General features: G+C 40.5%; 1 protein-coding gene across 2 annotated transcripts; it reads left to right on the forward strand.

The window, feature by feature from the left end:
* Positions 1-21,807: 21,807 nt before the first annotated feature.
* myf6 (myogenic factor 6) lies at positions 21,808-24,550 on the forward strand. 2 transcript variants are annotated; one of them, XM_073059605.1, is made up of 4 exons: positions 21,808-21,910; positions 23,016-23,572; positions 23,667-23,763; positions 24,053-24,550. In XM_073059605.1, the coding sequence occupies exons 2-4, from the start codon at positions 23,048-23,050 to the stop codon at positions 24,166-24,168; spliced, it is 738 nt and encodes a 245-aa protein (XP_072915706.1). In that variant the 5' UTR covers positions 21,808-21,910; positions 23,016-23,047; the 3' UTR covers positions 24,169-24,550. The 2 variants fall into 2 exon arrangements, with proteins under 2 accessions (XP_072915706.1, XP_072915705.1); XM_073059604.1 differs by lacking the exon at positions 21,808-21,910 and having other exon boundaries at positions 22,930-23,572.
* Positions 24,551-24,945: the final 395 nt, after the last annotated feature.

The raw sequence follows: 24,945 nt of genomic DNA on the forward strand, positions 1-24,945 counted from the left end.
ATTTAGGATGGAGAGGAAGAAGAACTGTCTTTGCCAGAGAGCAGTGAATCTGTGGAACTTTCTGCCCTGGGAAGCAGTAGATGTGTAAGAGACAGTTAGGTAAATTTTGTAAAGTAGGGGAATTAAGAGCTATGGAGGCGAGACAGATCACGGATGATCTTATTGATGGCTTGACTGGCCAGATAACCTACTCCTGCTCCTACCTGTTACGTTTTTATGGTTCTTGAACACATTGTATCTGTAGTGAAACAACATCGGCTAGAAATTGCTCAATAAGTGTTTCCAGGCTTTGAAGAAACAGTGTAGAGGACCTAGGCCAGTTTGGATTGAGGCTGCCAAGGACCTACATCCAATTATTTGTGCATGGTATAAACAAGAATGCTGCATTTGGAGGTGCAGTAGGATATGCAAAGACATGGGAGGTTTGGGGAACAGGAGACAATAGGGAGTTGGGAATGCCATTGATGAAAAAATTGTATGGCAAGGAGCATTGATCAGGAAAGGGAGATCATGGTGGGAACAGGCAGCATGTGTGTGAGATTGTATGAAATAAATTGTGTGATGGCTGCAATGAGAAGATTAGGCAGTAAGACAAGGTTATTGCCCAGGCATGTGGTAGGGCGAGTATGGGTGCATAGATCATGAAGGTAAGATTAGAGAAACCTAAGGAGGGATATGGAGAGAAGGTTGGGGAAGATAAAAGTGTTAGATTGCAGCAAAGATATGGTGGATGGGGTGCTGTCAGGGGGAAGATCAGTTAGGGATGATGAGGGAAGAGATCCAAAGAGCTATAGCTGACATTAAAATGACAGTGGGGAAGAGTAAAGCCCGGTCATGGGTGTAGAATGGATGATATTACAATTAAAGGGGACGTAGCTGAAGGAAGAATGTCCAGTCCAGAAGAATATTCACAATTGGATTCACCAGATGCAGTCTAGGTAGGGACAGCTCCTTTAAATATTATAGGAGCAGGTCTTGTTCAGCTCAAAATGAGACCCATTAGTGACTGAGCATTACACTATCATTAAACTGCATGCACAGAGGATAGCTGGCATTGATTAAATGTTGATCGCACTGCATAGAGAACTGACGAACTATTTACAAATGTGTGTTGGCGTGAATATTTCATTATGAATGATCCAATAGAATGGTGTATTACAATATTACACCATACAATATCTAAGCCAGTTTTTTAAACTTAGAATTTATACAACAGTTTAGGACTACTTCATAGTGTACTCTGTTCTGAAATAGATTTTGGACTCTAATGAATGACCACACCAGGCACTGCCATAGAGCAGTGTTTAATTTAAAGGCCTATTGTACTTATGCTCTCATACCTTATGAATCAAATAGCATATTACACCTCCCAGTCCTTCTTTAAAAGCTCTACTCTCTCCTATTCCGTATCCCATTCAATAAAATAATGCATTTATATCATTATTATTCTCTTATTTGAACCTATGATATTGTACTTCTAGAAATATATTTTTTAAACATTGCATATGTCAAAATAGGTCCAAAACTAAGGATTATAATTAATTGTTCTGTTAAAATTATTGTAAACTATATCAATAAAATTATTGTAAACTATATATCTCACACCTGACGTGATTGTTAGTACTGCCACAATAGAGAGACTGCATAATAGAGAGACAAGAATAATAGTTTCTGCATGAGAATTTAATTTGTTATCTCACAAACATATATTTTGATGTTAAAACATAAGCAGAGCTTCAACAGAAATATCTAAAATGTGATATTTTATTTAAACAGGATATGATTCTTTTAAACAGGTGCATTACATGGTCTCTAAGTATAAAAGTGGATTGTAGATTATAATTCTGCTAGATAAATAAATGAATTTGCATTCTGCGGGGTTGAGTTAAAATGCAAATAAAATTCTCAAAATATACTACACTTGCCTAATTTGGAGCACTTTCAAATAACAATTAATGTACTTCCAGCATTCTAAAATACCTAAAAGTATTCCATTCATCCTGATAGTGTTCTGCAAATAGGAAATAAGCACTACACAAAATTTAAGATGCAAGATATTAAACTACAGAAGTTAACAGTGAAATACAAACTGCTGCTTTACTAGCCACAGTAGTATTTATTATGCAAGCGACAGTTCCTTTAGAACTTCAAATCAAGTGATGTCTACTTATTTCAACAGGTGACATGTGCTGCAAACTGTATAAGTACATTAGACCTTAAAGCTCCATAGGAGGCCAAAGTTTCCTACAACATATCCAACAAAGGCAAAACTTATGCCAAGGTCAAGTGCAGGCAAAGTTACAGCAAATGAAAACATATCTCCCAGGAAAAGATTTAATAGTTAATCCCTAAACTTTAATCTCTCTAATCAAATTGCATTTTTCATTATTTCTTAATAATCCTTCTTTAACAGCTGCATAAGCATTATTATAATAACACAAGGGTTCTAAGAACTACACAGTAGATGCTGTTTAATATTTGTTGTTCATCATGTTTTATCAGAAATGTCTATCAATGAAAACTGCTGTACTGGGAAATATTAATAAATGCATTAACATTGAAATTTGACATGATTCCCAAAACTTTAGCTGTTTCAGTCTGTTCTCTAAAGATAAGAGAGCTACACTTTCACCAGTCCGTTCATACACTGTGGGCCCTGCCAGAAATTGTGTGACCACTTCAGTCGAGCAGTGATTGTGTAAACTCTGGCAAGAATCAGATTACCAAACTTAAAAAGTTATAAATCATGGAATTGTAAGTATAATTTGTGAAATCTGAAGGAATTACTTTAGTGGTGGTACTGTACCAGTAAAAGATGGAATGCTGTTAAAGTATAAGGAAGTTGAAGTCTTGACACCAAAAGCACCAACAGCAGCAGCAGCATTTCCAGTGTCTGTAATAAAATTCTAGTTATTAGAATTAGCAGAAAGGATCCAGTGGAATGGGATGGCATAAAACTGCAGCAGGCAAAATCATATTAAAGGGAGTGGCATAAGTAGTGAAAAGTACCCACTTAACCTTGGCACATAACTTGATGACGTTTAATAGTTAACATGATGTGTGATGGCAGAAGACTGGAATCACTTTATACGTTGTAGATTCTTATCAATACTTCTGCTAACGATAATTTCTCAAATCTGAATATTGGAATGAACATCAAATGTTCCATAGTGACTCCAGCAAGTCTGTGTGGTACACATCACTAGGAGATATTGGAGTGTGTGTAGTGAGAGAGAGATTTAAAAATTACCGAGCAGGAGCAATCATTGGGGAAACCAGTCACCCCAACCATAAACTCTTTCATTTGGTTCCGTCTGGTAAATGGTACCGCAGCATTAAAGCCAGGACCAACAGGCTATGGAAGAGCTTCTTTCTACAAGCCATTAGACTTATAAATTCACATGTCTGCACATTGCGACAGAGTCATAACGCAAAGATTTTTACTCCCTCATTTTGTGGGACAAATGTAAGATTTAAACAAATTCAATTCATTAAAAGTCTGTGTGCCTTACATCACTGAGAAACACTGAGTGTAGAACACATTCTACACAATAAGGAAGTCTCACCGATGCCTCTACATTCTGAGGAGGCTGAGAAGAGCTGGACTATGGACATCTATTCTCACATCATTCTATAGGAAGGCCTTACTACGGGTAGTCAAAACAGCCCAACGCATCACTGGCACCAGTCTAGCTATCATCAAGGACATATATACAGAACATTGCCAGAAAAGGGCCAGTAACATCATAAAGGATCCCACTCATTGACTATCTGTTCCACTCCAATCAGGGAGGGGGCTATGTAGCATCCATGCCAAGACCACCAGACTCAAAAAAAGTTACTTTCCCCAAGCAGTAAGGCTGATCAACGCTGCCACCCACCAACCCAGTCCTCTGATTGAAACATATAAGATTATTAAGGGATTGGACAAGATAGAGGCAGGAAATATGTTCCAGATGCTGGGAGAGTCCAGTACCAGAGGGCATGGTTTGAGAATAAGGGGTCGGTCATTTAGGACAGAGTTAAGGAAAAACTTCTTCTCCCAGAGAGTTGTGGGGGTCTGGAATGCACTGCCTCGGAAGGTAGTGGAGGCCAATTCTCTGGATGCTTTCAAGAAGGAGCTAGATAGGTATCTTATGGATAGGGGAATCAAGGGATATGGGGACAAGGCAGGAACCGGGTATTGATAGTAGTTGATCAGCCATGATCTCAAAATGGAGGTGCAGGCTCGAAGGGCCGAATGGTCTACTTCTGCACCTATTGTCTATTGTCAACACCCCCAATCACTACTACTTTATTATCTCCTGTTAGTCACATTATACAGATACTCCTGTGCCTAGCGTCACTTTATGCATGTACAATCTATCTATACAAGCTTAACTTGTGTGTTTATATTTATTGTATTGTTTTCACTGCATCAGAGTCACAGTAACAACTATTTCATTCTCCTTCACACTTATGAACTGGAAATGACATTGAACAATCTTGAATATTCAATCTTGAGTGTGTGTAGTGAGAGAGGGATTTCTAAGGAAGCAAGCAGGGACAGTCTGAACATTTTGCTCACCACACGCCACAAGATGTTGGATTGTGCATATTAGGCACTTGGCAAGTTCCAGTAAAAAGAAGTCAGGCCTGAGCAGGGAAGCCATTTTGTGAGTGGGCCAGTGTTAGAGTGAGGAGTTCATGGAGGCTTCAGCAAGGAGAAATACAGGCTGTAGGTAGATTTTTCAAAACTGTTGGAACAGGAGGTATGCCAGACAGTGTAGTGGAATGCTCCTCTTGCAGGATGTGGGATGGCAGGGAGACCTCCTGTGTCCCTGACAGCTACATCAGCAAGAAGTGGGGCACCATGGCAGTGTGGAAGTTGACATGTCGCTAATACAGCTAAGGGTGCCAGAGCTCAATTCCAGTGTCCTCCGTACGAAAGTTTGCTCGTTCTTCCTGGGTGCGCGTGGGTTTCCTCCGGGTGCTCCGCTTTCCTCCCACAGTCCAAAGACGTACCAGTTAGTAAGTTAATTGATCACTGTAAATTGTCCCGTGATTAGGCTAGGGTTCAATCGGTGGATGTTGGGCAGTGTAGCTTGGTGGGCCAAAAGGGCCTGTACTGCGCTGTGTCTCTAAATAAAATAAAAATAAAAGTAAAAGTGTATTCAACTGCAGCTTCAAACAGACCATGTTAAGGAACTGGAGCTGGAGCTGGATATACTCCAAATCATTCAGAGGCTAAGGGGATAACCGTCAGGAGGTATTTACACACAAGGTGCAGGACGTACTGTAGGTAACTGGGCGACTGTCAGGACAGGACAAGGGAATAGGCAGCCAGTGCAGAGGACCCCTGTGACTGTTCCCCTCAATTATAGGTATACTACTTTGTATACTGCTGTATGTTCCTGTTGGAATAAAACGCAGTTTCAGGGAACCTTGGCTTTCAAGAGATATTGAGGCTCTGGTTAAGGAGGAAGTACTTAGCAGGTACATGCAGGAAGGAACAAATGAGGTACTTCAATATATAAGAAATGCAAGAGAAAATTTAAGGAGGAATTCATGAGGGCTAAAAAAAAGGCATGAGGTTGCTCTAGCAAGTCAAGGTGAAAGAGAATCCCATGGGTTTTTACAGAGATAACAAGAGAAAAGGTTTGCAAGGGAGAAAATTAGTCCTCTGGAAGATCAGAGTGGTCATCTATACATGGAGTCAAAAGAGAGGGGTGAGATCTTAAATAGATTTTTTTGCATCTGTATTTGCTTGGGGATGGATACAGAGTCTATAGGAGTGAAGCAAAACAGCAGAGAGGTTATGGACCCTACTCAGATTACAGAAGAGGAGGCGTTTGTTGTCTTGAGGCAAACTAGGGTGGATTAATCCCTGGGGCCTGACAAGGTGTTCTCTCGGACCATATGGAAGGCTAATGCAGAAATTGCAGGGACTCCAGCAGAGATGTTTTAAAAATCCTTAGCAACAGGTGAGCTGCCAAAGGACTGGAGGATAGCCAATTTTGTTCTTTCCTTTAAGAAAGGCACTAGAAATAAATCTGGAAATTATAAAGTCGTGGGCCTGACATCAGTCGTCAGATAAGTTATTGGAAGGCATTATAAGGGACTGAGTATTTAAGGATTTGGATAGACAGGGACAGTCAATATGGTTTTGTGCGTGGTAGGTCATGTCTAACCCATCTAATAGAGCTTTTCAAGGAAGTTACCAGGTAAGTTGATGCAGGCAAGGTAGTGAATGTCATCTAATTGGATTTTGAGAAGGTTTTTGACAAAGTCCCACATGCGAGGTTGGTCAAGAAGGTCCAGTCACCGAGGTAGTAAATTGGATTAGACATCGGTTCGCCGGAAAAGTCAAGGAGTGATAATCGATGGTTGCCTCTCTGACTGGAGGCCCGTACCTAGTGAAGTGCCACAGGGATCAGTGCTGGGTCCATTTATATCAATGATCTGGATGGCAATGCAGTAAACTGTATCAGCAAATTTGAAGATGATACCAAGATTTGGACATAGTAGACAACAAGGAAGACTATCAAAGCTTACAGCAGGGCCTGGTCTGGGTGGAAGAATGGGAGGAAAAATGAAAGACAGAATTTGATGCAGAGAAGTGTGAGGTGTTACACTCTGGGTGGATAAATCTGGGCAGGACTTACACAGTGAACGGTAGAGCACTACAGAGTGTGGTAGAACAGAGGGATCTTGGAACACAGATTCCCAATTCTTTGACAGTGACATCACAAGAAGATGGAGTTGTAAAGAGCTTTTGCCACATTGGCCTTCATAAATCAAAGTTCTAAGTACAGGAATTGTGATGTTATGTTGAAGTTGTATAAGAAGTTGGTGAGGCCTAATCTGGAGTATTGTGGTCACCTGCCTTCAGGAGAATTATCCATAAAATTGAAGGAGTGCAGGGAGAATTTACAAGGATGTTGCAGGACTTGTGAACCTGAGCCATAAGGAAAGGCTGAATGGCTTAGGACTTTATTACCTAAAGTGTAGGTGAATGTGGAGAGATTTGATAGGGGGTATAAAAATTATGAGGGGCATAGATAAAGGATAAAGGAAATGTAAGCAGGCTTTTTCCATTGAGCTTGGGCAAGAGTAGAATTAGACTTTATGGGTTAAGGATGAAAGGTGAAAAGCTCGAGGTGAACATGAACTTCTTGACTCAAAGTGGTGAGAGTATAGAACGAGCTGCCAGCAGAAGTGATAAATGTGGGTTTGATTTCAATATTTAATAGAAACGTGGATGCATGGGCTGTGGAGGGCTATAGTCCAGGTACCGTGTAGATTAATTGTTCAGCATGGAGTAGGTGGGTTGAAGGTCCTGTTTCTCTGCTCGAGTGCTCTGTGACTCAGACTTCAGTTCAACCTGGCATCAAGTGTGTCTGGTTAAGTCGCATTCTCCTATCTCTATAATATGATTAGAATTCTCAAGTACTTACCAGATTAAATAGCTTGTGTTCACCTGTCACAGGAATTGCTTCCAATTCCTAACGGTGGGAGATCACTTGTGAAAATGAGACGCTGGATGATTATGTTGCAATAAGTGGCTGGAGCGACCCAAGTGCAGGACACAGGCACAGAGACTTGGGATGGAGACGGACTTGGACGTGACTTGGACTGGACTGGACCATGAAGCCCTCACTGGACTGGAACTCGGAACAGAGATGACAACACCAAATAAAGACAGACGATTCATATCTTGGCTCAGAGGAGTGGCAAACGGCCAGCAATCCTCAGCTGGATACAAAGAGACAGAATTCCCAACTCAGAGTAGCGGCAAACGGCCGGACCTACTCAGCTGGGAACAAGACGACTAAACCAACCAATGACTGACAATACAAATCTTGACACAAAGAAGCTCACGAACACGGTCCCTTATTCTCGGCGGCTCGGAACTCGACTCGAGCTTGGAACTTTCATCACCGCTCTGCTGACGTGACGAACCAGCAGCGAGTAGATGGAAGCCGGAGTCTTTATGCTGTCGGTTCGAATGAGGATCAGGTGCCCTAATCAAGGAGCCCAGTGGAACACAGGGAAAAGGAAATTAACTGAGATGAGTAGCTAACAGACTGGACCAGGACAGATAATGCAGGCAGGGCTGTAAATTCTGGAGAAGTTCAAGGGCAATATTAATGGTATATTAAGTCATTTGTGCTGACTACATTTAAATAGTCAAAGATCACAATTTTGTGCTCTTCCTCACACTTCATGATTAATGGTGACCCTTTTGTGTGCTAAGCTGGAAAGAAGAAAGCAAGAAAGCATTTTCTCTAAAGTAGATATACATCCATTTTCACCGAGAGAGGTAAACAATGGCGGAACCAATAACCTCAGTCACTCACGTAGAACATAGATCAATGCAGGAGAGTACAGGCCCTTTGGCTCTCATTGTGCAGAGCTTCTAGCCTACTCCAAGATCAATCTAACCCTTCCCTGCCATATAGCCCTTAATTTTTCTTTCATCCATGTGCTTATCTCCCTTAAATGTCCCTAATGTATCTGCCTCTACCACCACACTGGCCGTGTGTTCCACACACTTACCACTCTGTGTTAAACACCTACCTCCGATTTCCCCCTATGCTTTCCTCTAACCACGTTAAACTTACGCCCTGTCATATTAGCCATTGCTGCTGTAGAGAAAAGGTGCTAGCCGTCCGCTCTTTCTATGCCTATCATCATTTTATATGCCTCTATAAAATCACCTCTCATCCTCCTTCATTCCAGAGAGAAAAGCCCTAGGTCACTCATAAGACATGCTCGCTAATCTAAGCAGTATTCTGGTAAATCTCTTCTGCACCCTCTCTAAAACTTCCATGTACTTATTATTATGCAGTGACCAGTAACAAACAATATTCCATAAGACACAGGAGCAGAATTAGGCCACTTGGCCCATCAAGTCTGCTCTGCCATTCCATCATGGCTGATCCTTTTTTCGCTCCACCTCAACCCCAGTTCCCGGCCTTCTCCCCATAAACCTTTGATGCCACGTCCAATCAAGAGCCTATCAATCTCTGCCTTAAATACACCCAATGACCTGGCCTCCACAGCTGCATGTGGCAACAAATTCTACAAATTCATAAGTACAGACCCAGAGCCATCAAATGTTCCTTGTATATTAACACTTTCATTCCCAGAATCATCTTTGTGGACCTCCTCTGGACCCTTTCCAATACCAGCACATCTTTTCTAAGATGAGTGGCCCAAAACTCTTCACAATACTTAAGGTGAGCCCTCAAAAATGTCTTATAAAGCCTCAGCATTACATCATTGTTCTTGTATGGTTTATTACACAAATTCCATGTGCAGTCTAACTAGAGTTTGATAAAGCTGCAACCTTAGCTTGTGGCTCTTGTATTCAATCCCCTAACTAATGAAGTCCAACACACCATATGTCTTCTTAACTAACGTATCAACTTGCACAGCAGATTCGAAGGATCGGTGTATGTAGACCCCAAGACCCCTCTGCTCCTCCACACTGCTGAGATTTCTGCCATAAACCTTGTCCTCTGCCTTCCAACAGAACACTATCCATTCTCACGAGTCCAGTGTTCAGATTCACCTGTCCAGATAGCTTAACTTGTGTTTATACAGATTTGTAAATCTGAAGGAACTCATTTGAAAGTAATGTACAATCTAACTGATATTAGGCGAAACACCCAGCTTTGCCACAAGAGGAAAAATATCCTCAAGTCTCAGAATCACGAGAGTCTTACCAAGACAAAACAATTATGTTGAGGTAGTGGTAGAAGAATTTAATAGCAGCAAAAATCAGAAGATACTAGAGAGGGCTCCCCCCCCCCCCCAAATCAAAGTTGAGCGTATCTTCTGCTAAAGTACTGACACAAAGCCCTGTAGAGATCATTGAAGGTAATAAAGTGTCTGAATAAAGGGTTAAATCTCCTGAGGCACACTGCTTTCTAATTTACCTACTTCATCGTTTAACACGTTAAGCAAAAAGGCTGGAATCTGGGGATTAAAACACCTGTTCTTCCCTTCTGCTGAGAGCAAATCCCAAAACAAGGTCCTAATGCAAACTTCTAAATGAAGCAGGTAGTGTGGAAAATTATTGTTAATGTGTTTTCCAAAAGGATCATTCCAAAGCAACTGTTTTATTTTAATTGGAATCTCAGATGCTATTTAATAATTCACCTTCAATGTGGTAGCATTCCTCATTCATAAATGATACTCACATACTTTAGATCAGTACATAAAGTGTCATTTGTGGAATAGATATATACTGTCATCCTAAAATAAAGTCATCATAAATCCTAACCTCTTACTAAAGCAGGCAAATTATAAATCTTCCACCACTTCAGGCAGAACTTAATGGAACTTATTTGCACTGTAAAATTAATGAAGTGTCATAACCCTCCAAATTCCACACCCTCATATACATCTGTTGTATTTCATCCTGTCAAGCTGTTTAATGTTTCAGGTCCTAGATTAGTATCCATTATACACTCAATCTGAATAAAGCAAATAACTATTTTACTATCTAAATATATTTACAAACATAACTTTAGTGTTAGTTGTTAACGTGTGAAAATTTACACACAATACAAGGTGCAGTCTTAGCTCTAGTCAAATTATACATTAGCTAGTTTTGTTCTATCAAATAGGAATATAATGAGGTGAGAGAAATCATATGTATTATGACATCAGAATTAAGCAATTGTCACAATTGCTTATGCTTGAAATGGTCCATCAGAAAAATTTCAGGGTAATTGCTCTGCTATTTGCTTCAGTTTAGATCAGAGTTATTCATACCATAAGCTATGCACTTAGTGAAAGATCTGTTACAAAGCACACAGAGCATTTTTGTTTTCCGTTCCAATGTATTTCTGTATTTTCTCTCTGCCATGTTTACTTCTCAAGTTTTCTCTGTTTTAATTAATACTTGAGCATGAGGAAATAGCTTTGAAGTTCATTTGGGCTTTATTCTGTCTAGCTTGTTCAATTCAATATTAATTGTTTTGCCTGAGTCTAGCCTAGAAGCACATCAGTATAGTGATCTAATTGTGAGTAATTTACTATCATTACTAGCACATTTCCAGGAAATATTTATCCTGATATTAAGAATCTTAGTAAGTGTTAGTGTGTCACAATATGAGGAAATAGATACCGTTAATTTACGCTTTACAAGTCCTACGAACTTCTAAACCTCAAAAGAACTAAAATTGAAAAAAATAGTCACCAGCACGTTATCAAACACTTTTAATAGTTCAAGTAATAAAACAGAAGATACGTTAGTAAATATTTCTTGGAAATATTTGAAATTGTGTTTTAAACTAATAACTGAATCTCTTAAATAACAAATTTAACAAACTTTAAAAGAATACTGTAAAATAAGATTCATATCAATTCATTTAGTTCTAGAGATGCAAAGCACAGGAACAGGCCTTCAGGCCCATCATGTCCATTCTGACCATCAAAGACCTTTCTACACCCATCTACCCATAAACCTTCTCATAATGTTGGTATTTCTTACTTGTGTCTCAACATTGAAAACTGAAATGGAATACAGTCCTTACATCATTACAATGACATGAGAGCTATAAATGCACAAGTAAATGGTGTGAAATGTGAGTAATTTTATTGCACTGAAAATTCCAGTGAAGTCCTGCATTGCAGCCATGGTATCTGGTCGGAGTTGCTTCTGTCACTCCCTTGCTATGTACCTGAAGAACAAACATTTGTCTGAGTACAAAGCACTAAATACTTCACTAGAGACCGAAGAGACTGCAGGTGCTGGAATCTGGAGCAACACACAGGATGCTGTACAAACTCAGTGGGTCAGGCAGTATCTAAAGATTCAGAGTACATTTATTATCAGAGTATGTATGCCGTATACAACCCTGGGATTTGTTATTCCACAGGCAGCCAGGAAACAAAGAACACCATGGAACCCACTCAAAGAAAAATACCAAACATCGCCCCCCACAATGCCACCCAATGTACAAAAATTTTAAAATTGCACATAATTTTAAGAAAAAATTGGATAGATACATGGATGGGAGAGATCTGGAGGGTTATGGACTGGGTGCAGGTCAATGGGACGAGCAGAATAAAGTTTCAGCATAGACTAGAAGGGCCAAATGGCCTGCTTTCTGTGCTGTAGTGTTCTATGGTTCTGACAGCAAAATAAAACAAGAGAAAAGCATAGAGTATCAAACACCAACCCACAAAGTCCTGGCATTTTCAGTTCAGCTCAGTCTAGTGCTGTGTTGTTCATTATCAGCAGGCCATCCCGATAAAAACCGCACAAAGAGGCACCAAGCAAAGGAGTGGCCAGGAGCACACCACAACGTGAACTGCAGAGTCCAATCCACAGAATGTGTCGATTAAACCTTGCCCAAGACTCAGGACTCTGGTAGCATCAAGGGGTACAGAGACCGTTCGAACACAGGGACCTTCCTCTGGAAACGAGGAGCAAGAGGGACGAGAGAAACTGCCACCTTCCCCCAGCAGCTGCGAGTAAGAGCCTGGCAGACAGCGCTGAGCACCCGCTCACCTTCTGCTCTCGCCTCCATGATTTCAATCTTCCTTGATGCTTTAATTGGCAAGAAATTGATCATGTGCTCGCGCCCCTTCTCCAGGCTTCAAGGCCTCATGCTTCGCTTAAAACCTCACTATGCTTTGCTGTCTCTGAAGCGGTTTAGAGAGTAATGGACAGTGAAGACACTTTGGGCCATGTCCATTCATCTGGATTGCCCATTCTCTCCACTTAAATAGATGCAGCCTGGCCCGCTAAGGTCCCTCCAATATCTTATTTGTTGCTTAATTACTTTGCTATTTATTTTATTTTGCACCATACAGAAACCAAAGTTTTTGACTTACATGTATTGAAAGGTGCAATATCAGGAAAGAAATTATTTTCTTACAAGTCATTTTCACAATGAACTCAGTATTTTGTAAGGTTTCGTCATGTCAATAGCGTTTTGGATTCCTTTACTTCATAGTTCTCATTTTGAATTTAGCAGAACATCTCACTGGAACAGCTGATTATTTAGCACAATAGCCCTATTGACTGAAGAACAATTGCTGCATGTAAGTGGTTGCACAGTTGGTGTCGGCCACCAGAGATTTAAAAAGCACAGTAGCTGAGCTCAGCGTTTTGATGAATTTGGCCCTTCCTGCCAAATGAAGTGCTTCATCACCCTAAATCCAAATACAAGTACCGGTAGGTAGTTTCCAGCACTGCCTCAGGTGCTTGATTATAGGGCTCAAAGTATCACCAAAGATAAGGATAGCTTATTAATAGAAGAAACTAGCACCTTGTCAAAGTCAAAACCCTCTGAGGGCAGCTAACAGTGAGAAAAAGATCTAAATTAAATGTTGCATTCATGGGAATTACATATGTTCATTTTTGCCATTTGTATGTTTTTTTAATGCTACATGTAGTTGGCAGTTGTAAATTGTTTCAATGATACAGCAATTTGAGTGTGTGTGAGTAGTATCCTGAACAACTTCCCTAAACTTCAAGCAACATGATAAGACTGGAATTGACTTTTGAGGTCAACTAGTTTACACAAACAATCAATGTTAAAACTCGGTCATCAAAGCAGTTAAAGATTACATGCAAACACTGGAAAGTGTTGAGAAAAGTTTTCCAAAACAATATTTTGCTACAACTCAAACCTCAATGCATATAATATCTATGGAGAATTCGCTATCACTAAAATTGAACTGTAATATCTCCAATAATTAATTACCTCTAAAACAGGTACACACAGGAGCGTGAATAGAGAAATGTTTAGGATTTCATTATCTTTGGATAAATGATCTCTGGAGAACAATAGTTGAACTCAGAGTATTTAAGTGTGGTTTAAAACTACATTTTTTAAAATCATTGTATGCAATGTTCATAATAATAGTTGTGAACTAGGATTGATTGAGAATGCTTGCTCTGCTTCACATGTAATTTTAACTACTCTGGAGAACTGCACTTCCTCCAGAATTCCTAAGCTGATTTTCTTTGATTTAATTATATTTAATTTATAGTACTTTAGTAAAAGAAATAAAACTATTGTTCTCTTCCTTAAATAGAATAGAATAATCCTGAATGCTTTCTGAACAGTATTTGAATGAGAGTCAAGGCATACCTGAAGGAATTGGGAAGAGGTTTCCCGATGCATTTGGTCTATTTTGCACACAGATTGCTTTTGGAGTCTCCAGTCCAATTCCTGAGAATGCATCAGTTAGGAGGAAAGCAGCTTCCTTCCTTGGAGTAACACTTAATAAAATAATTTCCAGAAAGCAATATTCAGTTGCGACCTTACAAAGCTATATGAGGGGGTCTCCTGAAATAAGAATATTTATGGTTAAATGAATTCCTAAAGAACAAAATAATCCCCTATGTTTTCTACCACATCCTATACACCGGCGGTTCAACTTCTACCAAGGGCAAGCTTACATTAACTTTTGCTTGTGTGTGAACTATGCTTCTCTGTTCAACCTAAAAATAATGAACAACTGCAGTACTATCAGCATCACCAGAAAAATGGAAACATGTCCAACATTGCTTGGTTGCATGAAAATCGTTTTAATAATTGATTTCCAATGGATAATAAACAAGAAGAAGATAAATTGCCCTGATGCAGTGTTTGGTGGAAACATGGACAATTCCTTTCCTCCCACAGACGCTGCTTGACCCCAAGTTCTTCCAGCAGATTACTTATTGAAAAAGACAGTGACCTACCCAGTTAAATGATTTGTTGTGCAAATGATTACCATCTTAATTAGTTTAATCCAAGGTATTTTGCCTTGTCCTTTTGCACACCTGCTATCGATCAGTTTCTTGAAACTGCCACGATGAAGCCACACTCAGGTTGGAGGAGCAGAATTAGTAAGCTTGTGGGTGACAGTGGGCACTGAAAAAAAGCTATCCAGGGTCACAACAGGATCTGCATCAATCCCCACCTCTCCTTCACCATTTCCCTCTCACCTTATATTCTTACCTGCCCATTGCCTCCCTCTGGTTCGCCTCCCCCTTTTCTTTCTTCCATGGCCTCCTGTCCTCTCCTATCAGATTCCCCCTTCTCCAGCCCTTATCTCTTTCACCAATCAACTTCCCAGCTCTTTACTTCATCCCTCTCCCCATCTCCTGGTTTCACTCATTACCTAGCACCTTGTATTTCTTCTTCCCTTCTCCCCAGCTTACTTATCTTTTCTCTCCTGATGAAGGGTCTTGGCCCAAAACATCGACTGTTTACTCTTTTCCATACGTGCTGCCTGACCTGCCGAGTTCCTCCAGAGTTTTGTGTGTGGTTTCTTTATTTGTAATATTTTCTGCACGTTTAGAATTCCCTACACATTTTAATCTTGTATTACCCAAGAATATTCATCAACATCTTTTCTCCATGCAGGAAATGTATTCGTTTTCTCTAAATTTCAATGATTTGAAATTTGAGTGTCCTCTGCTTTGCCCATATCCTGTCCCAAGAGTAGTGAAATGGATCCGATATCATTTTACACCAGTGGTGAAACCAAGGCTCTGCTGAAATGGCTGTCTAAATGCTATTAAATACAAGCAATAAACAGGAGTTAGAAAAGAAAGAAGTGAAGCTGGGTGAGGTGGGGAGGGGAGGAGACATAAAAGATGCTCCCATTGGAGGAATTGCTTCAGGTTTCAATAATAGATTTCAACAGCTTCATGTAACTTCAATAAAGTTAATTTAAGATTTTTTTTATTTTGATGTACATCTATATATCCAGAAACAAAGGAAATTCAAGGTTAGAGTGATATACATAGTCTACATGGACTTAAGCCAGGGGTTTCCAATCTATCTTATGTACCAATACCATTAACCGAGGGGTCCATGGACCCCAGGTTAGGAACCCCTGACTTAAGCAAAGTCATTAAATAGGTCACATGGGATCTGGGTTAGCTAGTCAAACAGATACAAAATTGGCTTGGTAATAAGAGTTAGCGGGTGGGAATGAAAGGTTTTTTCAGATTGGAAGCCTGCAACTGGTGATGTGCTGTAGGGATAGTACTTATCCCTATTGTTTGTCATAAAGATTAATGTATTGGAGGAGAACATAGGTGACAGGATTAGTAAGCTTGTGGGTGACAGTTAGTGGGCAGTGAAAAAGGCTATCTAGGGTTACAACAAGATCTGCATCAACTGGGTCTGAGCAATGCAATAGCAAATGGAATTTAACTCGGATAAGTGCAAAGTATTGCATTTTGGTAAGCTGAACCAAGGCGGGACATACACAATGAATGGCAGGGTCCTGAAGAGCATTGAAAAACAGTGTGACCCAAGTGCACAAGTACACAGTTCCCTGAATGTGGTCACATGTGCACAGGAGGGTGAAGGAGGAATATGGCATCCTTCTGAATCCCATCACCCCTATTGGGGCATAAGCCACCAATAACAGCTCATTATAGTCCTCTGTCTTTCAAGTCCAGGTGTAGTCCATCCATATGTCTTCTAGGTAAAGATCTTTCCTCGCTCAGGGACGAGGCCTTTAGAGGTTCTGTTGTCATTTCTGTAGAACTAGGTTTTTTTTTTAAAAAAAAAAAAAACGGGATGGGGTTACTAGCCCTATTTCCAAACCTCCTCCTTTCACTGCCGGGCTGGGTGGAGCATTTCTGCTTTCACCGATGTGCAGTTCTGGCCACCATACTAAAGGAAGGATGTGATTGAGCTAGAGAGGGTGCAGGAAAGATTCACAGGGATGTTGTTGGGACTAAAACGTGAGCTATAGGGAGAATGTGGATAAGATGGGACTATTATCCCTGGAATGAAGGACCCTGAGAGGTGACCTTGTGGAGGTCTGTGGAAGATGAATGGTCATGGTCTTTTTCCTTGGCTGGAGAAGTCTGAAACAGGAGGGTGCAAGTTTAGGAGGAGGGGAAAATGTAAATAGGTCCTGAGTAGCAACTTTTTCCCCCACAGAGGATGATGGGTACACAGAATGAACTGCCAGAGTAGAGACAAGTACAGTAACTGGACAGTATAGGAAAGGTTTGGTTATCAGCCAAACACAGGCTGAATGCGACTGGCCCTAGTAGGCATCTTAGTTAGCATGGATGAGATTGTGCAAAACCCTGTTTCCATGCTGTGGAACTCTATGACTATGACAACAGAAATGGAAATGGGACAGCCTCCGAAATAAAACAGCTGATTGGGGTTCACCCAACTTGTGTAGCCAACCAAAATTAACATATGCAAATGTGACAGCAATATTTTCTCCAAGTTTTTATAACCAGCTCTAAATCTGTAGGAGTCACATATCCAGTTTCTATCTGCATTGTACGTTATATTGCATGTTTATTATGGGTGGGTGTGTGCAGGCCTCCAGTAGTCTTGATAGACCATGGATTTGCACCTTGGAAAGTTTCCAGGAAGCAAACTGGGCAAGATTGTTTTTTTTTTTTTTAAATATAAAAATGGAAGACCAGCAGTTGCCCAAGCTGCAAGTCTCCCCTCTCCATGCCACCAATGTTGTCCAAGGGAAGGGCGTTAGGACCCATACAGCTTGGCACCAGTGTTGTCGCAGAGCAATGTGTGCTTAAGTACCTTGCTCAAGGACACACACGCAGCCTCAGCCAAGGCTCGAACTAGCAACCTTCAGATAACTAGATGAACACCTTAACCACTTTTCTGTTTATTGCTTGTAGTTGTCACCTGGTAGAAGCAAAGCTTTCAGTTAGGTATACAGGCTTCGTCTTTAGTCATTCTAGTTTGGGAAGAGCTAGAGAGTAGGCCGGAGGTGATATCATTTTGTTGATCGCTTAAAATCACTAAATACACTTGAATATCCTTGAATATGTTTAAGAACAATTAACTTAATTACATTTAAATACGCTAAGACTATTCATTCCATTATTTTGCTAGTTTTAGTTTCATTTTTTGAAAATCGTTTCAAGATTGTTTGATTTGCTGGTTACTTAATTGAATATCGAAGGTATTCTTCGACTTTGGAGCTTAGTTATTGGATGGATAGCGCGTCATCCCCCAACCCCCGTCCCGTACTTAGTCTCCAAGAAGCCGTCTCGGTTTGTTTGAAAAACAAAATCCATAAAACCTTGACGGAGTGAAAAGGATCCAACATGACAAAAAGCATTTCATAATTAGTAACTTACTCCTGAAGAAGTCATTTGTTTGGTGTAGCAACCATGGGAACCAATTCAGGCAATCCAAGATGCTACAGACAACATATATACACAATGAAAGACAAGTGACTGCAGATGTTGGAATATGGAATTAAAAAACACTGGCCAAGCAGCATCAGTGGAGACAAATGGTCAACATTTCAGGCTGTGACCCTCCATCTGTACTGATTGTAGAGAGAAGTTAGCCAGTACAAATTTTTTCCTGCTTATGAATACTGACCTATGTTCAGCCAGTATATATTAACAAGCATTTGAGCAACCAGCCAGAAAGATTTGTTCACTGCTGTGGTCCTGCGGGCATCTTCTGCCAAGTGGGAACTTGGTTCACAGCTGCATTTCTGACTTGCAAACTGTTCATAACCTGCTGAGGGCCTGTACATAGAAGTGAGAAGAGGCGAGACAAAGGATAATAGAACGGTACCAGGGAGTCATAAGAAATAGAACAAAATTTAATTGCTGATCTTTAAATACTGATTCCACATTTGCTTAAATGTAGTTGGCAAGATTGTGGTTAATAGCCAGAATGTGGGACACAGGAGTTCTCATCTTCTCTGGTAGTGTGAGGTTTCAATGCTTTCTTTAACAATGAGTTGACAATCTAGCTATTCTGTTGTTGGGTGACATTCGTTAAGGTTTTATACTAACTATAGACTATATAACTTTGGAACTTCTATATCATACTCTTTAGTAGTTAGTCCTTTCATTTGTTTCAACATCCTATACCTTGCTATGACTATGCTAGGTGTTGATGAGATTACAACTGCATTTTATTCTCTTCATTTAAGGCCTGATAGTTTCAGAAAACAGATCGTTCAGAAAAGGTTCATTGGATTGATTTCTAGAATGAAAAGTTATGCTAACAAGGAAAAACTGAAGAGGTTGGGCATTTGCTCATTGAAGTTTATAAGGAGGCAGCTTGATTTTACTGAAATTTGTTGTATGCTGAGAACTTTGAATGTTTTCCCTCCTAGAAGATTCAAAGACATGGAGATTTTTTTTGCATTAGGCACTCCTTCATGGAGATGAAGGGGAATCTTGTTTCTTCAATGTTCTTTCAGATCATTGTCAGTTTTCAGAAATTTCAACCCAAAAGGGATATGTATTCCACATCTCCAAGTATACACATGCTAGGATTTTTTAAGCTAAAGGGATTTCAGAGTTTCTGGGGAACTATCAGGAAAGTGGAGATGAGGCCAATATCAGATCAGCCAATGATTTATTGAATAGAGAGCAGAATCAAGGAGCTAAATGGACTTTTAGTCCTATTTCTTATGCTCCTGAAGGTTTAGTGTAATCTCATATTGCTTTCATATATCAGAAACATATCATTGCCCAAGGTGATTATTGGATAAACTTATCTACATACATCCAGATATCTCCACACCAATATCAACATGTTTCGACTGATTCTTTAATAAAGTTTCATTGGTAACTAAAAACTTTCATCATTCTTTAAGAATGAATATACTTTCTACAAAACCAAATCATGTCAAAATTGTAAAAACATCTGGAGTCATATTGAACTATGACTAATTCATAAATAGTAAAATTCCTTCATAATAAATACATTAATAAAAGTCATTATGGCATTCGTAAGCTTATATCATGTGCAAAACATCATTGCAGCTTTTCTGTTTTATTATATTTTTTCTGAAATTAGTTTATATAAAGTAATGTATCATAAACATTTAAAAAAACTTACCTCGCTCGATTTCTGCTTCACTCTGAATTACAGAATAGTAACAGCACAAAATGGGTGGCGGGGTGGAGATACATCTCGACCAAAGAAGGTATGAGACTCTTCTTCCCTCCGCTAGCCTTGGACAAGGTGTAGTACCTGCTTAGTCCCCTGATCAGGGTCATGTGAAGCCAAGGGAGGGGGTGATGGTTGGTCGTACGAGCAGCTGGTGCTCATCACAAGTCCTGGTTATGCAATCACTGATGCCAGGCAATCTCTGAAGAGTATTGATAATGGCTGGGGTCTCCTGTCTTGTAAAGACACCGCCTAGGATAAATCAATGGCAAACCACTTCTGTAGAAAAATTTACCGAGAACAATCATGGTCATGGAAAGACCGTGATCGTCCATGCCATACAAAACGGGACTCGGCGAATGAGCTGCACAAAAAGTTATTTCGTCCATTGTGTCCATACTGAGTATATAAAAACAACTCAAGCTCATTTCCACTCAATCACCCTAAAACTTTACAATGTATCTCCATTCAGATATTCATCAAGCTTTCTTTCAAAGACTACAGTTATACCTCCACAGCTACCCTGGCAGACCAACTCAGACCCTAATCATAGGCGTTGTCGGAGTTGTCTTCTCCTCAGCTCTCTTTGGGTTTTTGCACTTTTTCTTCATTTTAAGTCCCATGATCCTTGCCCTTCCATCACGAAGAACAGTTTCAATGTATGAGCTGTGACAATTCCCTCCATACCTTTGTCAGACCCCCTTGTTACAAGGACGAACCCAAGTGCTGAACGCGGGCGCGGAGGCCGAGTAGGGAGGCGTTACGGTGGTAGCGAGCGCGGAATCGGTGCCAAGGGAGGCTTTACCCGGAGTCTTGGTTTTAGTAGAGAATTCAGGAACGATGCTAGACTAGAACTGATAGTCCTAAAAAACCATGGAACGAGGTTACTCGTACACGATCGACCAACGAACTGGCAGCTCCTAGTTGTGGTCGCAGGATCTTTATACTGCATTTGCTGATGGAAAGCACGTGTTTGTACTTAGTGGAACCTGGGAATGATTGGGAAATAAACGAGGTGATTGAGGCCCAATTCCTGAGGAAAATAACCAGGTGGGCGATGCCAGAAGGGACCGTGACACCCCTCCCTCAACCTGTTCCATCCCAGGGAAAACAACCCGAACTCCTTTAGCCTATTTAAAAAACGAAAGTCATTTGTCCCCGGAATCATTCTTTTCAATCATTTCTACAGTTTTCTCTGAACATTTACGTACGTTTTACTGATGATCGCGGTTGCGGCGAGACTTGTAGCTTGTCTTTAATCAGCTTGCGGAAAAGTGATGACCCTTCTCCATGGACCACTGGAAGTTTTGCGTTGTCCCAACTGCCACCTGAATCGTGTTAAACAAAAACAGACATGCATGTGTACACGCTGCAGTATCTATTCTCTGAAACTATATCACAGCGAAGAAACAGAGCATTGAAATTGAATATTCCTCGCATTCCAAATAAATGAGCAACCCAAAATCTATTAAGAATTAACATTTTAAAACTTCAGCATTACGGCAGATGGAGGAGTTTGTTTCGATTTTTTTTCTTTAGGATCAACTTTATTTGTCATGTATATTTACATGTATTAGGAATTTGCTGTGGTGTTTTGGGAAAAAAACTCATTCAACAATTATGAAGAATAAAAATATAAAATAAAGTTAGAAGTACGGATATTGGTTATACAGCTTCAGTTTGTTGCATTAAAAAGAAAACAGCATTAGCAGAGTAGTGTAAGATTTATATATACGATTTACCCAATTAAAACCCAGTGCAATGTTAGGACAGAACACTTAGCACTCAGCAACAGATTGCTAAATGCCCAATCAGTGATGATCCGCCCCCAGTAATGCCCAATGAAATCTCTCAGGAACGACTGGGTGTGTTTTTTTTTCTCAGTCACGACTGCTTATCAGGGGAACTTGACAGTGGGTTTCCAACACCTGTGTCAGTAAGAAGTGTGTCCCTAAGACGCCCTAAATATTGAAGCTCATCCAAATCTAATTTCCTACATTTTGCCTCAACCAAACAAATTGTTATTTCTTTATAAGGTAGGACCAATAAAATACTTCAGTGTCCCGAGACACTTCGATGTGTAAATTGTAGTTTTATGCATTCATCGTGGCGTACTGTTCAAAAGAACAGGATGACCACATCCTGTATTACACTTCCAAGTCCGCGTCACTAAAAAGAAAAAGTGAAGAGAACAAAAGTTTAACGATAGTTTTGTTCAAATCACAAGTAAAACAAATTAGCAGTTGTATTATAATAGCTAAAAGGGAATAAGTAATATTATCTGAAATGCGCGACATGTAAGAATCGTTTAATTATCGACTGGTGATAAATGAAACTGTGATTTCACTATTTATGACTTGAGTACCTGCTTCTGGCTTCGGCCTGGGGTCCTCCTGCAGGTAGGGAATTGCTCAATGTTTAGGACACGCTTAACGTTAAAACGTAATAGCGCAGAAATAGGCCATTCGGCCCATCTAGTCTGTGCTGAACCATTTAAACTGCCTACTCCCATCGACCTGCACCGGGACCATAACTCTCCATACCCCTAACATCCACGCACCCATCCAAATTTCTGTTAAACGTTAAAATAGAGCTCAAATGGGTTGTATATTTCCAGAGAATAAACTAAATATTAATAAGAATAAAAGTTTTAATCTACGTTTGGTTTATTCCATATAGTAATAAATCAACATGATAAAAATAAACAGAATATAACGGACTTTATTCAGAACTCAGCATTCAGAGGAAACTTTTCACACCGAAGAGCTCTCCGGAAGTTATCACTAAAGTAACTAAGCGAGTTTCTTCAGTCCTGGACATGTTGGGTTTCTAAAATAGAATCGCTGTAATAATGACAGTACTTAGACAGCTCGGCAAGACAGGTCTTGGGAGTTTGATGCAATGCGACAGCTAATAGTTGGATAGAATTACACCTGCTTCTATATATATGTATGTATGTATATATAGCATAGGAACTTGTCATCCAACTGTTTAAATGCCATCCAAACCCCTCAATAGCTTTTGATCCTCTCTCTCTCCCTCTCTCCCCTCTCTCTCTCTCTCTCTCTCTCTCTCTCTCTCGCTCTATCTCTCCCTCTCCCTCTCTCTCTCTCTCTCTCTATTTCTCAAACACATTCATAGACCAATACAATCATAAAGACGCGGGATCGATAATGATGGAGCTGTTTGAAACCAATCCCTTTTTCTGTCACGATCAGCGATATCTGGTTGGCGAGAGTATGGTTTTTACACACTTGGATGGAACTGCCGTATCCCCCCTGTACCCGGGAAGCGAGGGCGGTCTGTCTCCTGTCGGAGATGCTGGCCAACCCGAACCTAGCTGTGACAGCGGCGGCGAGGAGCACGTGTATGCACCGCCGAGCCTGAAGTCCCACTGTCCCGGGCAGTGCTTGATCTGGGCATGTAAAGCTTGCAAAAGGAAATCAGCCACTACTGACAGAAGGAAGGCGGCGACTCTCAGAGAGAGGAGGAGGCTCAAGAAAATCAACGAGGCTTTCGAGGCGTTAAAGCGCAGGACGGTGCCAAACCCTAATCAAAGGCTTCCCAAAGTGGAGATTCTCCGCAGCGCCATTCACTACATCGAGAAACTGCAGGATCTGTTGCAAAGTCTTGACCAGCAAGATAAGCTTCGGGAAAACGTGGAGTCGACCAATGCTTGCATCGGCTCCCATTCACAGGTAGGCGGTCAGAAACGTGCCGGACACCGGTCGCATTCTGGCACCCCGGCTCGTTCAGGGGTTCATTGTCTAACGTCTCCCGCTTTCGTTTCAGGTGGACACTGAGGGCCGATGGGGAACAAACACCTGTCCTTCTGGATGGGGAAACCTGTCTGATCATTCCAACATCCTGACTAAACTCCACAAAGAAGGTAAATATACGTCGCCGAGTAACCCGTCTGTCAACGGGGCTGCAGTTACTCGCCACAATATTTGCCAGTGTAAATAGTTCATTATTGATAAATATCTCATTGCCCATAACAAGTTGACAAAAAAAAACAACGAATCGAGTTTCAACGATGTTTTAATCTTGATCTGGAGGCACGGTTTGAGTTTTCCGAACTTTGTGCGCGGGAGCACCCCGGCGAGTTGGGACCGCCCGAGCTCTCCTCTGACAACCGGCACTAATTTCTTCCGTGACGACTGTTTTCTTTTAATCAGGAAATAACTCGGAATCATCAGGAACCAGCAGCCTTCGTTACCTGACCTCCATAGTAGACAGTATCTCAACGGACGAATCGACTACACTATACAACCAAGAGTTGAATGCAAAGTAATCATTACAAGTGATCACTTCGAACTAGAATGAAATAGTGATGGTTTGTTAAACTGCACTTGCTTGCCCTATAGCGTTTTGCTGTGTTGTACCAGGACGAAATAATGTAATATTGTTTGAAAATGTCGATTTTAGAAAAAAAAATCAATCATTCCCATTAGTAGCAGGAAAAGGCCAAAAAACGATGTAATCGACCAAGATTAACACTAAAGCAACGATTTGAGGGTTATAATACCTTGTAAATAGGTTTGTAAAAAAAATCTGCGCGCTTATATCCAGTGACGTTTCATAATTTTATAAGATATGTTCGTTTTAAGCGATGTGTATTGAATTTACATTGTAAAAAAAAGGAATAAAATCCTTTATTTGATGTTTTAAAAATATTTGGGCGCCGTGTCTGGTCATGTTGTTTCCCCGAGAAGAACAGAACTAACAGCCCAGTAAATATATAGTCAGTCGACGAGGTCTTGAATAGTCGCCCCGAAGGCCCCGGTATTGACTTCCAAGGGTTAATGTTGTTAAGAGTTAATCCAGAGATAAGACTAGAGGTGATCCAGTCACGATGAATATGCTTGCATAAATTCAAATATTCAGCATTTTAGCTACCATGCTGCCGAATTCACTGCTGTAGGAGGGAGACTGTGTTTAGTTCACTTTCTCAAAACTGCAGCTGTTTCATAGTTTACTGAATTTCTGTTCAGTGGCCACGGATGGTGACAGCTAGGAATTCCTGATGCATGAGTGGCTGAGAGCGAACAAATCCAGAAAGGAGTACACA

The sequence above is a fragment of the Hemitrygon akajei genome, chromosome 10 (genome assembly GCF_048418815.1).
Source record: "Hemitrygon akajei chromosome 10, sHemAka1.3, whole genome shotgun sequence".
In the NCBI taxonomy this organism is placed as follows: domain Eukaryota; kingdom Metazoa; phylum Chordata; class Chondrichthyes; order Myliobatiformes; family Dasyatidae; genus Hemitrygon; species Hemitrygon akajei.